The sequence below is a fragment of the Paroedura picta genome, chromosome 1 (assembly GCF_049243985.1).
Source record: "Paroedura picta isolate Pp20150507F chromosome 1, Ppicta_v3.0, whole genome shotgun sequence".
Classification (NCBI taxonomy): Eukaryota; Metazoa; Chordata; class Lepidosauria; order Squamata; family Gekkonidae; genus Paroedura; species Paroedura picta.
Genome location: NC_135369.1, coordinates 3,864,995 through 3,881,678, shown reverse-complemented (window position 1 = coordinate 3,881,678; position 16,684 = coordinate 3,864,995). Strand labels below are relative to the sequence as shown.

The 16,684-nt window shown below is 52.7% G+C and overlaps 1 protein-coding gene across 3 annotated transcripts in view; it reads right to left on the bottom strand.

The window, feature by feature from the left end:
• Window positions 1-3,293: 3,293 nt before the first annotated feature.
• The window catches only part of ENSA (endosulfine alpha), a 32,999-nt gene continuing 19,608 nt past the window's right edge, over window positions 3,294-16,684 (bottom strand). The window contains exon 4 of one of the 3 annotated variants that reach the window (XM_077320134.1): window positions 3,294-3,644. In XM_077320134.1, the coding sequence (XP_077176249.1) occupies window positions 3,416-3,644 (229 nt within the window). In that variant the 3' untranslated portion in view covers window positions 3,294-3,415. Of the gene's footprint in view, window positions 3,645-15,928; window positions 16,580-16,684 lie in introns of those variants that run through there. The other 2 variants (XM_077320157.1, XM_077320142.1) reach the window with 2 other exon arrangements.

Below are 16,684 nucleotides of genomic sequence, written 5' to 3'. Positions count from 1 at the left end.
AAAAATCAGCTCCATGTTTATTTCCTACTTCAGACTCCTCTGAAATCCCCATTACTCCAGGCAGTGAAAGTAAGACAGATTTCCAGCAGAATTCCACACCGCTTAAAGATATTTCGAGCATGGCAAAAGGGAAGCAGCCTCAATGGCTTTACTCGAAGGGAATCAACCAGCCACTTCCCCCAACTAATTGAATCCGATAACATAGAATCATAGAATCATAGAGTTGGAAGGGGCCATACAGGCCATCTAGTCCAACCCCCTGCTCAACGCAGGATCAGCCCTAAGCATCCTAAAGCATCCAAGAATAGTGTGTATCCAACCTTTGCTTGAAGACTGCCAGTGAGGGGGAGCTCACCACCTCCTTAGGCAGCCTATTCCACTGCTGAACTACTCTGACTGTGAAAAACGTTTTCCTGATATCTAGCCTATATCGTTGTACTTGAAGTTTAAACCCATTACTGCGTGTCCTCTCCTCTGCAGCCAACAGAAACATCATCCTGCCCTCCTCCAAGTGACAACCTTTCAAATACTTAAAGAGGTCTATCATGTCCCCTCTCAACCTCCTTTTCTCCAGGCTGAACATTCCCAAGTCCCTCAACCTATCTTCATAGGGCTTGGTCCCTTGGCCCCAGATCATCCTCGTCGCTCTCCTCTGTACCCTTTTCAATTTTATCTACGTCCTTCTTGAAGTGAGGCCTCCAGAACTGCACACAGTACTCCAGGTGTGGACTGACCAGTGCCATATAACGAGCCTTCACTCATGAAGGGGCGCATTAAACTTTGTTGGTCATGAAGGTAGACCTGGGCTCAACTTCCTTCTATTGCTTCTGAGCAACACAGCTACTCACCTGGATGGATCTTCCTGAGTAACTGTGACATTTACCTGTTCTGCACTATACTTCTTGGGAGATTTATTTACTGCTTCTAGGATTGGTCAAACCCCGCTGCATTAACCAAATATCCCGATAAGCATGATCCTACGGGAGCAGCCCTGTGATCCATTTAGGGCAGCGTCCCGGCAGCTAGCATGCTGCCCAGAAAGGCCAAACAAATGGGGTGCAGAGGCCGATGCCTTCTCCCGTGCTGTACTCCTGACACCCCAGTTAAGGTTAAAATGTATTATATATTGATTTCAATTGCAGAATCATAGTGGGAAGGTCTATAGAGGTCATGTAGTCCACCCCCTGGTCAATGCAGGATCAGCTTAAAGCACTTCAAGCCGCTGCTTGAAGAAGGACAGTGAGGGGGAGCTCCTCGCCTCCTTTGGCAGCCCATTCCCCTGCTGAACTAGACTCCTAGAATCCCAGAGTGGGAAGGGGCCATAAAGGCCATCTAGTCCAACTCCCTGCTCAGTGCTGGATCAGCCTCCAGCATCCAGGAGAAGGATCTGTCCAGTCGCAGCTTGAAGACAGCCAGTGAGGGGGAGTTCCTCCTCCCCCACATGCAACCAGCTGGGCGACCTTGGGCTCGCCACAGCACTGATGAAGCTGTTCTGACCAAGTAGGAATCTCAGGGCTCTGTCAGCCTCCCCTCCCTCACAGTGTGTCTGTTGTGGGGAGAGTAAAGGGATGGCAATCATAAGCCACTTTGAGAGTCCTTCTGGTAGAGAAAAGCGGCATCTAAGCACCAACTCTTCTTCGTCTTCCTCCACAGCATTGTGGGGCAAGCAGCCATCTCCTGGAGTTTCCCCCCGACTTTTCTCTCATCTTACTCAAACCTGCTTTTTTTCCTGAAGCTTTAAAAAGTTCACTGTACAGCCCAAACGACTGCTATGTGCATGGGTGGAAAATTCGGTGACCCAAATTTGGTAACCCAAATTTTTGGTGAGAAAATTTCAGTGAAACAAAGTGGTCCAAGGTGACCCAAAATTTGGATTTCCCCTCTCATGTACCATGGCTTTTCCACTGTTGACGTTTCCTTCCTCTTTGCCACCAAGAGGATTTTTTTTTCTTTTTGTTAGTGCAAGAACAACGTCATATCAATATACCGTTCTGACAATATGTGCGACGGGTTTTACGAATTCTTTCTTTCTTTTTATGAAAATCTCCTTGTGGCGATATGAGGGGAAAGGCATTTCTTCACAAGAGACTTAAAAAAAAGAAAGGTAGAAATTCAGAGGACCTGTTTATACATATTGTTATAAAGTTGTTTTGATATTAGAGTGCCATTTTTGAAAGATCAGCCACCAGGGGAGGGAAACTGCAGGGAACCCTGCCACATGGAAGTAGGAGAGTCATCTCTGAGTTGGGATGGAGCCAGGAATAAGCAGGATTTTGGGTGGGGAGGGACTTCAGTGTTGTATGATGCTGTGCAGTCCATCTTGCAAAGAAGCCATTTTCTCCATGGGAAATGATTCCTGTTTTCTGGAATGAATCTTTAATTCTGGGGGGTCCCCAGGCCCTGCCTGGGGACTAGCATCCATATGTGGATGCTCTGTTGGTATTCCACTGTATCAACAGCCATGCCATCAATAGGAAAACCATACAAATCCATCCGAGAAAATAAGTACTAGCCATTAATATAAAATAATAAAGTACCAATAATAAAAAATAATAAAAATAAGTACTAGTATATTGTTTATACTAATATTGTTATATGGTTACAACTATTAGTTATTAATACTATTGTATGGTTATTCATATGTTATAGACTGTTTCATGTACTGTTCTTATGTTCCATGTAAACTGCCCTGAGCCTCCGGGGAGAGCAGTATATAAATATAATAAATAAAAAATAAATAAAAATAAGTGCTAGCCATTGGCCATGCGGCCTAGGGTGGCCAAGTTTTGGTTCAGAGATTCTGGGAGATTTGGGAGGGTGGAACCTGAGGAGGGCAGGATTTGGGGAATGGATGGCCCCTCGTGGGGTCTACTGCCATAAGTCCAAAGGAGCCATTTGCTCCAGGGAACCTGGGCAGAGTCTGCACTTACTTTCTTTATTCCACTGTCAATCCTGTTGAATTCAGATCACTTTGAACTCTGGTCTTCCTCTTCCCCCCCCCCCTCCCCATTGAATCAGGAACTTTTTCTGCACGTGGTTAGGGAGGCTCAGAAGAGGGGGGGGAAGCAAATGGAGACTCTTTCTCTGTTTTCTTGAAGGGGGGAGAGGATCGAAGAAGTCAGAGGAGGGAGGAAAAAATCCTTTCTTTTCTTGAAGTGGGGGGTAAGAGGTTCGAAGAAGGCAGAAAAAAAAAATCCAAGACCAACAGAAGTTGAGAGAAATTAGGGGCTTCTCCTTTAAGGCAGGCTTATCACATGACCACCTGTGGCCAATCATGGGTTCCCTACCACAGAGGAGAGCCCAGATTCAAAACAATGCGATTTTAAAATATATTGAGCATTAAAAGCACTCCAAGATATCGCACAATAAAGGTAGGGTCACTCTGGACCAATCCTTCTTGCTGCAGAAGGAAAATTTAAATCGCCCCAAATCCAAACGGAAATCGCATTCTGTGTAGAGTGCAGGGACTGAATCGACCTGGGGTTGGAATAAAAGCTCCGTGCAGTTTACACCCAGGTCTCCGTAGTCGGTCAGCTGTAATTCCTAGAGATCTCCGGGCCCATAACCTGCTTTTGAAAGACCACTTTCTTACATAACCAAATTGACATCCAATGTTGCATAATAACCCCTCTGTGGAAGAGTACCTGGGAAACAAAAAGACCAAATATCAAAACACGCCTTGGATTATAAAAGTACACCCTGTGCTCACATATCACAAAGATGACGCACGGCAAGCCCAAACCTGTCAGGAATGCTGACTGGCAACTCTCCGTTGCCACCGTTTTGACAGCCTCTGTTTTTAGCCAAGCAACAAATGGGATGGCAAAACAGCAGGTTGGGTCACGTGGCATGGAAACAGCATTTTTTGGCCGCCCTTGGGAACACCCCGGAATTTTTCCCTGTCAAGTACTAAAAGAAGAGCTGGGTTTTTTTGCACCTTGTTTTTCACTACCCGAAGAAGTCCCAAAAAGGCTTATCCTTCTACGTCTTCTCCCCACAATAGATAGCCTGTAAGGTAGGTGGGGCTGAGAGAGCTCTGAGAGAACTGCTCTGTGAGAACAGCTCTAAGAGAACTGTGACTAGGCACAGATCACCCAGCCAGCTGCATATGCAGAGAGTAGGGAATCAAACTCATTTTCCAGATTAGAGGCTGGAGCTCTTTAACCACGGCACGAAGCTGGTTCTTAAATTACTGGTCAGAGAATATAAGCAAGGAGCAGGATTCTAATCTTCAGGGTGACTGGGGGGAAAATGCCACAGAAGGCGCTTTTTGAGAAAGGGTCTCCCTGGTAAGTTCTAATCCCGTTTCCCATTTTCGCCGTATTTATTTATTTAATTTCTATCCCGCCTTTCTCTCCAGTGGAAGCCCAAAGCAGCTTAAATCATTCCCCTTATATCCATTTTATCCTCACAACAACCCTGTGAGGTAGGGAGGTAGGGTGAGGTAGGCTGAGCAAATAAGACAAGCTCAATGTCAAGGACTTCATAAAAACAAAAACCCTACTGGGTCAGGCCAGGGAGGGTCCATCGAGTCCGGCATCCCCAGGGGCCAGCTAGTTCCTCTGCAGGGCCAGCCACAGGGCAGAGAGGACGAGGCCTTCCCCTGAGAAGACCCTCAGAAGAGCCCTGCTGGGTCAGGCCAGGGAGGGTCCCTCCAGTCCAGCCTCCCGTCTCCCCCAGGGGCCAGCCAGTTCCTCTGCAGGGCCAGCCACAGGGCAGAGAGGCCGAGGCCTTCCCCTGAGAAGACCCTCAGAAGAGCCCTGCTGGGTCAGGCCAGCGAGGGTCCCTCCAGTCCAGCCTCCCGTCTCCCCCAGGGGCCAGCCAGTTCCTCTGCAGGGCCAGCCACAGGGCAGAGAGGCCGAGGCCTTCCCCTGAGAAGACCCTCAGAAGAGCCCTGCTGGGTCAGGCCAGGGAGGGTCCCTCCAGTCCAGCCTCCCGTCTCACCCAGGCGCCAGCCAGTTCCTCTGCAGGGCCAGCCACAGGGCAGAGAGGCTGAGGCCTTCCCCTGAGAAGACCCTCAGAAGAGCCCTGCTGGGTCAGGCCAGGGAGGGTCCCTCCAGTCCAGCCTCCCGTCTCACCCAGGGGCCAGCCAGTTCCTCTGCAGGGCCAGCCACAGGGCAGAGAGGCCAAGGCCTTCCCCTGAGAAGACCCTCAGAAGAGCCCTGCTGGGTCAGGCCAGGGAGGGTGCCTCCAGTCCAGCCTCCCATCTCACCCAGGGGCCAGCCAGTTCCTCTGCAGGGCCAGCCACAGGGCAGAGAGGCCGAGGCCTTCCCCTGAGAAGACCCTCAGAAGAGCCCTTCTGGGTCAGGCCAGGGAGGGTCCCTCCAGTCCAGCCTCCCGTCTCACCCAGGGGCCAGCCAGTTCCTCTGCAGGGCCAGCCACAGGGCAGAGAGGCCGAGGCCTTCCCCTGAAAAGACCCCAAGGAGAGCCCTGCTGGGTCAGGCCAGGGAGGGTCCCTCCAGTCCAGCCTCCCGTCTCACCCAGGGGTCAGCCAGTTCCTCTGCAGGGCCAGCCACAGGGCAGAGAGGCCGAGGCCTTCCCCTGAGAAGACCCTCAGAAGAGCCCTGCTGGGTCAGGCCAGGGAGGGTCCCTCCAGTCCAGCCTCCCGTCTCACCCAGGGGCCAGCCAGTTCCTCTGCAGGGCCAGCCACAGGGCAGAGAGGCCGAGGCCTTCCCCTGAGAAGACCCTCAGAAGAGCCCTGCTGGGTCAGGCCAGGGAGGGTCCCTCCAGTCCAGCCTCCCGTATCACCCAGGGGCCACCCAGTTCCTCTGCAGGGCCAGCCACAGGGCAGAGAGACCGAGGCCTTCCCCTGAGAAGACCCTCAGAAGAGCCCTGCTGGGTCAGGCCAGGGAGGGCCCCTCCAGTCCAGCCTCCCGTCTCACCCAGGGGCCAGCCAGTTCCTCTGCAGGGCCAGCCACAGGGCAGAGGGGCCGAGGCCTTCCCCTGAGAAGACCCTCAGAAGAGCCCTGCTGGGTCAGGCCAGGGAGGGTCCCTCCAGTCCAGCCTCCCGTCTCACCCAGGGGTCAGCCAGTTCCTCTGCAGGGCCAGCCACAGGGCAGAGAGGCCGAGGCCTTCCCCTGAGAAGACCCTCAGAAGAGCCCTGCTGGGTCAGGCCAGGGAGGGTCCCTCCAGTCCAGCCTCCCGTCTCACCCAGGGGCCAGCCAGTTCCTCTGCAGGGCCAGCCACAGGGCAGAGAGGCCGAGGCCTTCCCCTGAGAAGACCCTCAGAAGAGCCCTGCTGGGTCAGGCCAGGGAGGGTCCCTCCAGTCCAGCCTCCCGTCTCACCCAGGGGCCAGCCAGTTCCTCTGCAGGGCCAGCCACAGGGCAGAGAGGCCGAGGCCTTCCCCTGAGAAGACCCTCAGAAGAGCCCTGCTGGGTCAGGCCAGGGAGGGTCCCTCCAGTCCAGCCTCCCCTCTCACCCAGGGGCCAGCCAGTTCCTCTGCAGGGCCAGCCACAGGGCAGAGAGGCCGAGGCCTTCCCCTAAGAAGACCCTCAGAAGAGCCCTGCTGGGTCAGGCCAGGGAGGGTCCCTCCAGTCCAGCCTCCCGTCTCACCCAGGGGCCAGCCAGTTCCTCTGCAGGGCCAGCCACAGGGCAGAGAGGTCGAGGCCTTCCCCTGAGAAGACCCTCAGAAGAGCCCTGCTGGGTCAGGCCAGGGAGGGTCCCTCCAGTCCAGCCTCCCCTCTCACCCAGGGGCCAGCCAGTTCCTCTGCAGGGCCAGCCACAGGGCAGAGAGGCCGAGGCCTTCCCCTGAGAAGACCCTCAGAAGAGCCCTGCTGGGTCAGGCCAGGGAGGGTCCCTCCAGTCCAGCCTCCCGTCTCACCCAGGGGCCAGCAAGGTCCTCCTCAGGGCCAGCCACAGGGCAGGGAGGACGAGGCCTTCCCCTGATGTTGCCTCCTGGCTCTGGGATTCAGAGGTTGACTTCTTCCTCTATGGCTAGCTGCCATTGATAGACATCCTCCAGGAATCGATCTAATCCCCTTTCAAAGTTGTTCATGCCTGTGACTTTCACTACATGAAGGCCATTCTAACACTAGCTGCAGGGAAGTACACTCTGCACATGCTCTGGGACTAATAGCTTTTAACATCTTTCGATGCCAAGCCACATGAGAACAGATTCTGGCACTGAGGTCCGGCAAGCAGAGGTTCTAGACCAGCTGGAAGTCGGGGTACTAACCTCCAGGCTGGCCTGAAGATCAGTTTCTCTGGAGAAATAAATAAAATGTCTGCTTTGGAGAATAATTTGTTTTTATACCCTTCTTTTCTCTGCCCGAAAGAGTCTCAAAGGGGCTTCCAATCACCTTCCCTTCCTCTCCCCACAACAGATACCCTGTGAGGCAGGTGGGGCTGAGAGAGCTCTGAAAGAACTGCTCTTAACAGGACTGTGACTAGCTCAAGATCACCCAGCTGGCTGCGTGTGGAGGAGCAGGAAATAAGATGTGTTTCTTCCAAGAAGAGGTCACCACTCTTAACCACTACACCACATTGCAGGATCAACACTTTGGCATTGGGCCTTGGTGACTGTTCTCCACAAAATCTCCAGGTATTTCCCAGCCCAAAGCTGGCAACAGTGTTTGGAAGGGATTTCCTGTCCTCTACCAAACTGGCCACAGGTCTCTGGGATTCCAGACAGGCGAGGGGCTTTCTGCAGCAAAGGCGGGCAGAGGTGGGTGAAGCAATGGGACATTTCCGCAGGAACGGCCCTGCCCAGCACTTGACCCTTGTCCTGATGAACTTGGACCTCATAAAAGATGTGTCAGCTGAACTCTGAGCCCAGCCCCACAGCGATGGCAAGCTCCTCAGGAGAGCAAAGTTCGTTCGGGCTCCACCTCTTCCGCTAACCTTATCCGCCTGGGCCCCTGGAGAGCAGCTGCCAGTCTGAGTAGGCAATGCTGACCCTGAGGGGCCAAAAGGTCAGATTCAGTCGGCAGCAGCTTCACATCCCTTTGTTCAAAAGCATGACACTTTCACCGGATTCTTTTTAACCTTACCCAAATCAACAGAACGCTGCTTTTACTTTTAAGGTTGACGAGTTCGGAGGAGGAGAGATGGCGTTTTTGGCCAGTTTCACATTAGTTTTTTTTTTTTTTTAAGGAGGTACAAAGCTGTTAAACACATTTTTACTGTGGGAGCCTTTTGAAAAGACAGTCCTGCGAGATGATCGGACAGACTCAGAGCCCAGAGCGATCCAGGCCTGGCTTGAAACAATGCATTCCATCCGAGTTATTTTGGGGACCGGAGTCAGCGGATCAGAGAAAGTCATTTCCTCTCCCCCCTCCCCCCATAGCCATGAAGAGAGACCCAGAGATGACCCCATTTCCTGCCTCCTCCCAGGGCTGCCGTTTTTCCAAACTAGGCAGAGGGGCTAAAAGGCAGTTGTTGATGGGGCAGCAGTGGGGTAGGATGGCCAGCCCCCCTCCCACCACAGTTGGGAAACTCCTGGAGGTTTGGGGTGGATCCTGGGGGGACAGGGACCCCCACGGGATGTCCCATAGAGCCCAACCTTCCAAACTGTCCATTTCCTCCAGGGGAGCTGATTTCTGTAGTTTGGAACCCAACTGTAACTCCAGGGGATCACCAGCGCCCACCTGGAGGCTGGCATCCCTAGGGGGGTGGGGGCAGGGTTGCCAGATCCAATTTGGGAAAGGAATTTAGCAATGGAGCCTTTGGAGGCCAGAGTCCCCCCTCCCAAGCAGCCCTTTCCTCCAGGGGAACTGATCTCTGCAGTCTGGAGATGGGCTGGAATTCCAGGGGATCCCCAGGCCCCACCTGGAGGCTGGCATCCCTGACCCTCAGTGGGGTCCAAGGCCACAGAGTCCCCCCCCCCAAGCAGCCCTTTTCTCTAGGGGAACTGATCTCTGCAGCCTGGAGAGGAGCTGGAATTCCAAGGGATCCCCAGGCCCCACCTGGAGGCTGGCATCCCTGACCCTCAGTGGGGTCCAAGGCCACAGAGTCCCCCCTCCCAAGCAGCCCTTTTCTCTAGGGGAACTGATCTCTGCAGCCTGGAGAGGAGCTGGAATTCCAAGGGATCCCCAGGCCCCACCTGGAGGCTGGCATCCCTGACCCTCAGTGGGGTCCAAGGCCACAGAGTCCCCCCTCCCAAGCAGCCCTTTTCTCCAGGGGAACTGATCTCTGCAGTCTGGAGATGGGCTGGAATTAAAGTAAAATAAGGCAGCCCTTTTGTGGCAGGCTCCCCCTCCCGTGGCAGCTCGTGTGCGGCTGTGCCCACCACACAGTGTCCGAATTCCCAAGGCGCCTGCAGGCTCGAAAAAACTACCGTCCCCTCCTCCAGTCTTTCCAGATCCCAGGGTCTTTGACAGGAATATCGGGACTCCCAGCAAAACGGCCGTCCTTACACCACCGTTAACCAAGTGAGCGCTGGTTGCATCCAGGCTTGTGGCACTCGTCCATTTCCTTCAGAACGCTCTGCCCTCCTGTGTCCGAGAGCCTGGAGCAAAGGAGCAAGAGACCCTCCGGGCTTCTCCGATGGTCACTAAGTGGGACAAGGAGGCCTCCACACTGCAGCACGTCCCAAGGTGGGGTGGCAGTTTGCAGCGCTTCCCACCCTGGAAGGATTCCAGGTTTCCTGCCCACGGACAGAATGCCAGCCTCGAAAAGCGAGACCCCCCCCCCCTCCACCCGTTCCTGCAGGCTGCAGGAGAAAAGCAGTGTTATCAAAAACACGACACACAAACACACGCCCTGCTTTAATAACAGATCCGCGAAGCCACCTGGGGAAAAGAAAAACAGCGATTAAACGGTGGAAAGCAAACAAGGAGAGGCTTAAATCGGAGACAAACACAGGAGGTCTGTTGTTCGCTTGTCCACACCTCTCCAAACTGCCCGGGCTGCATGGGCCCCCTACACAATGCCCACGGGCACATCTTTCCCGGGCAAGCCGTTTTAGAAACTGGGTAGAGCCATGGAAGGGCACTTGCTCACGAAGGTTTCTGGTCGATCACTGGAGATCCAGTTAGTTTCAGGTGTAGCAGCCACTGTAGCACTAGCCGGATTCTCTTTCTTCTTTCCCCAGTGTAATTTTTTTTTAAATCCAGGTTCCAGAATTGGGAATGCCTCCATCCATTCCTCTTTAATACCTTATATAGTTAGCTTTATAAGGTCAACTAAGATCATGGCCTCCGACCCTCTCGATTCCTGGCAAATAGACGGGGAAGAAATGGAGGTAGTGACAGATTTTATTTTCCTGGGCTCCAAGATCACTGTAGATGGGGACTGCAGCAAAGAAATTAAAAGACGCTTGCTCCTGGGGAGGAAAGCTATGGCAAATCTAGACGGCATCCTAAAAAGCAGAGACATCACCCTGCCAACAAAAGTGTGTTTAGTCAAGGCTGTGGTCTTCCCAGTTGCAATGTATGGCGGCGAAAGTTGGACCATAAGGAAGGCCGAGCGTCAAAGAATTGAGGCTTTTGAACTCTGGTGCTGGAGAAGACTCTTGCGAGTCCCTTGGACTGCAAGGCGAACAAACCGGTCAGTCCTAGAGGAGATCAACCCTGACTGCTCTTTAGAAGGCCAGATCCTGAAGATGAGACTCAAATACTTTGGCCACCTCATGAGAAGGAAGGACTCCCTGGAGAAGAGCCTAATGCTGGGAGCGATCGAGGGCAAAAGAAGAAGGGGACGACAGAGAATGAGGTGGCTGGATGGAGTCACTGAAGCAGTCGGTGCAAACTTAAATGGACTCCGGAGAATGGTAGAGGACAGGAAGGCCTGGAGGATCATTGTCCATGGGGTCGCGATGGGTCAGACACGACTTCACACCTAACAACAACAACTAAACTTGTTATTTCCATCAGGCCCTTGAATCTGGTGTGTACTAACCCAAGGCCCAAACTCTGCTTACATCTGTGGTGATTTCCATCCCATCGTGTCTGACGAAATGTGCACATGCGCATGAAAGCTTCACCCTTGAAGAAAGGCTGGCTGGACCCAAGGACTGTCCTGCTGCTTTACACCAGTGGCCCTCAACCTTCCTAATGCCGCAACCCTTTAATACAGTTCCTCCTGTTGTGGTGAGCCCCAACCATGAAATTACGCAAGGGTTCTTCCACAGAAATTAAACCGAAAATGACCAATGTTGTGAAAATCCATTGTTCAGGATTGCATATAAATTGTTTTTTTCTTCTTCTGGGGTTTCTCAGTTCAGTTCTGCCCCTTCTCCCACCAGTTCAGTTCTGCCCCTTGTCCCACCATGCCGATCTCGCTCTTTTCTACTGCTCCGGACAGACGAACGCTGTCTCTAGATCTACCCTACAAGGCTGTTGTGTTAATGGCTGCCTGCCCTGCCATGACCCCTGTGAAAGGGTCGTTCGACCCCAAAAGGGGTGCCAACCCCCTAGTTGAGAACTACTGCTTTAGACCGACATGGTTACCCGCTTCAGTCCCCCTTGGGCTTCCGCTGTTAGTGGCTCAGCCTTCTGCAGCCACTGCCTGCTGCTCACCCTCTGGGTCAGGATCCAAAGGTGCATGCAGGCTAGACCCCTGCACAAACACAGCCCCTTCCGCACACACAGGAGAATGCAGTTCCCGTGTGCTTTCGCAGGTTTCCTGGGCAGAACTGGGCAAACCACTTCCAAAGTGCATGGAAAGCACTTTATCCAATGGGCCAAAAGGGAACTGGCAGCAGGCGAAGGGGAGCAAGAGAGAGACACTATGCCATTCGCCGCTTCCAGGCGGCCGGCTGACGTCACCCGTTGACGTTCGTGGCTGCAGGAAGGAGGCCGACGGAGCTTTCAGTTTAGCTCGCTGAGCAGACTGTAAACAAGCAAGGAGGGCTGGCCCCTGGATCATTTCCCGGGTCACACCCCCTTCCAAAAACGTGCTCCCACATTTGGGAGATTCTGGAAGAGCCGGAGGAAAAGGGACCGTTTAGGAGGGAGGAGTGGCACAGCCTCTTCCGCCCTCAGCTGGCCAAAAGAAGCACAACCTCAGCACAGGACAAAAATTTATTTTATTGATTTGATTTGATTTTTTTATATTTATATACCGCCCTCCCCGTGGGCTCAGGAGTCCAAGGGGCAAGTTGATGATGATGATTGAGTCCAGGGGCAAGTTGATGATGATGATGATGTAATTTATTACCCGCCACTCCCGGACAGCCAGCTCATGGCAGGTCAGAGAATCATAGGGTGGGAAGGGACCTCCTGGGTCATCTGGTTCAACCCCCTGCAATATGCAGGACACTCACAACCCTCTCACTCCTCCACTGTCACCTGCCACCCCCTTGAGCCTTCACAGAATCAGCCTCTCCGGCAGATGGCTCTCCAGCCTCTGTGTAAAAATCTCCAAGGATGGAGAACCCACCACCTCCCGAGGAAGCCTGTTCCACTGAGGAACTGCTCTGACTGTAAGGAACTTCTTAGAATCATAGAATCATAGAATCATAGAGTTGGAAGGGGCCATACAGGCCATCTAGTCCAACCCCCTGCTCAACGCAGGATCAGCCCTAAGCATCCTAAAGCATCCAAGAAAAGTGTGTATCCAACCTTTGCTTGAAGACTGCCAGTGAGGGGGAGCTCACCACCTCCTTAGGCAGCCTATTCCACTGCTGAACTACTCTGACTGTGAAAAACTTTTTCCTGATATCTAGCCTATATCGTTGTACTTGAAGTTTAAACCCATTACTGCGTGTCCTCTCCTCTGCAGCCAGCAGAAACAGCATCCTGCCCTCCTCCAAGTGACAACCTTTCAAATACTTAAAGAGGGCTATCATGTCCTCCTTTTCTCCAGGCTGAACATTCCCAAGTTCCTCAACCTATCTTCATAGGGCTTGGTCCCTTGGCCCCAGATCATCTTCGTCGCTCTCCTCTGTACCCTTTCAATTTTATCGATGTCCTTCTTGAAGTGAGGCCTCCAGAACTGCACACAGTACTCCAGGTGTGGTCTGACCAGTGCCGTATACAATGGAACTATGACATCTTGTGATTTTGATGTGATGCCTCTGTTGATACAGCCCAAAATGGCATTTGCCTTTTTTACCGCTGCATCACACTGCCTGCTCATGTTTAGTTTACAATCCACAAGTACCCCAAGGTCTCGTTCACACCCACAAGTACCCCCAGGTCTCGTTCTTCCTGATGTTGAAACGGAATTCAGAATCATAAGAGTTGGAAGGGACCTCCTGGGTCATCTAGTCCAACCCCCTGCACTCTGCAGGACATTAACACTATCGCTCATCCCCTGTCACCTGCCACCCCCTTGAACCTCCATAGAATCAGCCTTTCTGTCAGATAGCTAGCCAGATTCTGTTTTCAAATTTCCAAAGATGGAGAACTTACCGCACAATAAGAAATCCCCACAGTAAAAACATAAATAACCCTGACCTTTAAATGACAAGGCATACCCCAGACTCCTAGAACCTCCGTTAAAACCTGTGCCTCAGGGGAGACAAGCAGGGAGATCATGTAGCCGCATGGTGTTGTAGTTATACCGCCATGGGCCCAGCTCTTAATCACCCAGGCCTCAACTAAATGCCTGGCAGAGCTCCATCTTGCAGGCCCTGCGGAACTGAGAAAGCTCCTGCAGGGCCCTCCGCTCTCCTGGGAGCTCATTCCACCAGGTCGGGGCCAGGACCGAAAAGGCCCTGGCCCTGGTTGAGGCCAGATGCACCTCTCAGGCCCAGGACCACCAACCGATCTGCACCCACAGAACGAAGGGCCCGGAAGGGGGGCGGCATAGGGCGGCAGGCAGTGCCTCAGATATGTGGGACCCAGACCACAAATAGCCTTAAAGGTCAAAACCAGAACTTTAAACCTGATCCAGAACCCCACTGGCAACCAGTGCAGCTGCCTCAGCACAGGCTGCGTGTGGGCCCTCTGGGTGTAAGGCTCCATGTGCATGCGCTGTTCTTTGCATACAACGAAATGGGTGTTGCCAGTCCCAATATGTAGCTGGAGGGCGAGTAGCGAATTAGCGAGCAACAGATTCCAGTTGTCGGATGGAAGCAAGGACCCAACTGGAATTACAGGCTTCGTTTCAAAGGTTGCCTCTTGTTTGGGTTAAATTCCAGGCAGGAGGGGGGAACGCAGTGAAGGAAATAAATGTCAGGATTGGAGATTAATGGGCAGGCGTGTTCTCAGTTGTGGAAAACTGGAAGTAATTATTTTTCCCTGCCCTTAAGACAAATCTAAGCTAAACGTGCAAAGGCAGCTCTGTGTCAATTCCCGTGCATATTTGCGCACGCAAAACCAAGGCACTGAGTACAATATCGTATGTTGTCGTAAATGTGGAATCTTATGTTGTTACAAACACAGGGAAGTCCATATTGTGTATTTTTTCATTGTCCCACCCAAATCCCACACCAAGATTCCAACCCCCCAGCCTCAAAATGTCTAGAAATATCGTACATAGAAGGGCAGCTGGATTAATACCCTGATTTTCACTATCCAAGGCAGTTCCAACGCAGCTTGAAAACCACGTTCCCTTCCTCTCCCCACAACAGAAACCCCAGTGAGGTAAATGAGGCTGAGAGAGCTCTGACAGAACTGCTGTGAAGAGACCGAGGAGAACTGTGACTTGCCCAAGGTCACCCAGCTGGCTGCATGCAGCGGAATGGGGGATCAAACGTGGTTCTTGAGATTACACGCCATTGCTCTTCACCATACCACGTTGGCGTGGGTAGAGTGTTGGACTAGGGGACCCAGGTTCGAATTCCCGTCTTGCCATGGATGCTTGCTGGTGACCTTCAGGCAGTCACAGACCCACAGCTTCACCCTATCTCACAGAATTGCCATGAGGATAAAATAGCGAGGATGTTGTAAGTAATTGAGTTCCCACCAGGGCGAAAGACAGCGTCAAACGGAATATAAATGTTACACAGGGTCCGATGGGGCAGAGGACCCGGCCGCCTGGTGCCTGCACCTGCAGCAGGGCACCAGCACTCTGAAGAGAGGCTACGTCTTTAGACTGCTCAAAGAAGTGAGCCAAGCTGCACAGTGCAGTCTGGGAAGGCACATTCAATGGGAATTGGCTCATGGGAATTGTAGTCCATGGACATCTGGAGAGCCACGGTTAAGCCACCCCTGCTGTAAAGTAAAAACCCTGAATCCATCAGTACTCTGCCGTGATCTGTTCTTGCTTGCAGCAGAATGATCATTTGGAATAATCTTTAGTGAATCTTTTTCTCTCCCAGATATGACCAGGGTGGGTGGGTGTGTGTGTGTGTGTGGGGGGGGGTGAGTTACACTAGAACTTGAAAGCTGCCCTGACAGCAGCTCAGGGGTCCTCAGCCATTCTGAATCCCCATGCAGGACGGTGGGCACAACCATGAAATGGCCACACGGGAGGCGGAGCCAACCCCCCCCCCCACACACACACACACGGGAAGCCCAAGCACAAGAGGAGTACACATTAAAACAATACCCTGGGGAAGGAGTCAAGAGAGAGAAGCAAACCAGCCATTTAGCTCAGGGGTAGTCAAACTGCGGCCCTCCAGATGTCCATGGACTACAATTCCCAAGAGCCCCCTGCCAGCGAATGCATTCGCTGGCAGGGGGCTCATGGGAATTGTAGTCCATGGACATCTGGAGGGCCGCAATTTGACTACCCCTTAGCTGCTGCTGCATCATCAGATCTGCGATGGGCAATGAGGAACCCACATGGGGCAGGGGCCTCTCGTGCTTTCGAAAAACACCTGGAAAGGTATTGGTGGGCACCATGTTGGGGACCCTCGTCCTAGCCTCCGGCAGCCCTGGAGGTCGCGTTTGTGAGGACACGGAGCAGGACGCCTGATGCTGAAGTGTGGCTTCTGCAAAGGGACGGGCTCCATTCAGAAAGTGGACGCTCATCCTGGCTCGTTCGAATTCTTGGCCTGCTGTACTGTTGGTGCTTCCGTCGTCTCTTTTAAAGCCAGGTGTGTCGTTTTTATCTCATGTGTTGCTAGTGTGTGTGTGTGTTTCATAACCTGCTCCTGGAGGGCTTTTTGTAAAACGTTTATTAGCCACCCTTCCTCCTTATAGAGCTCCAGGCGGCTTACAACAGAAATATATAAAATACATAAAACAGAACACACATAAAACCCAAAAACTGAAATCACAGTTTAGGACCGCTTTAATCAAATGCAGTCCTAAATGAAAATGCCTCCTAAGGATTGGGAGCGACAGGGCCAGGCGGAACTCCCTGGGGAGGCTGTTTCATAATTGCGGGGCCGCCACCAAAAAGGCCCTTTCTTGTGTATCCAACGAATCAGGTTCTATGATTGGATGAGACTGTTAGGGCTTCTCCCTGTGGCCTTAATTCCCGGAAATGGAACACATACGAAAAGAGGAACACCCTGGTCCAAAGCCACACAGCGCTATTCGCCCCTGCGAGCGTTAAGCATACATTCTTCTTCAAGTTCAAGCCCATCTTTACCCACGGCCCTCCCTGCAAGACAGCTGGCGTACGCTGTCGTTATCCGTGCACGGACAAAGGAAACGATTTGCAGATTGTTCTGAAGTGAAACTGTTCGGGCCACGGCGACCGCTGAAGCAGTGCAGACAGTTTGGAAGCCTCTAAGAGTGGGGTTCTGGTATTTTTCACCTGGCCTGCTTCCCTCGGTTGGGAGAGAACACACAAAACTTCAGCCCTGGGGTGTTGAGACAAGGGTTAAGTTTATTTCCAAAAGTCATCACTCAAGATATCTCCCCCCCCCCCCCAAATGCTCTGCCTTTCTCTTTCTGGAGCACATTTT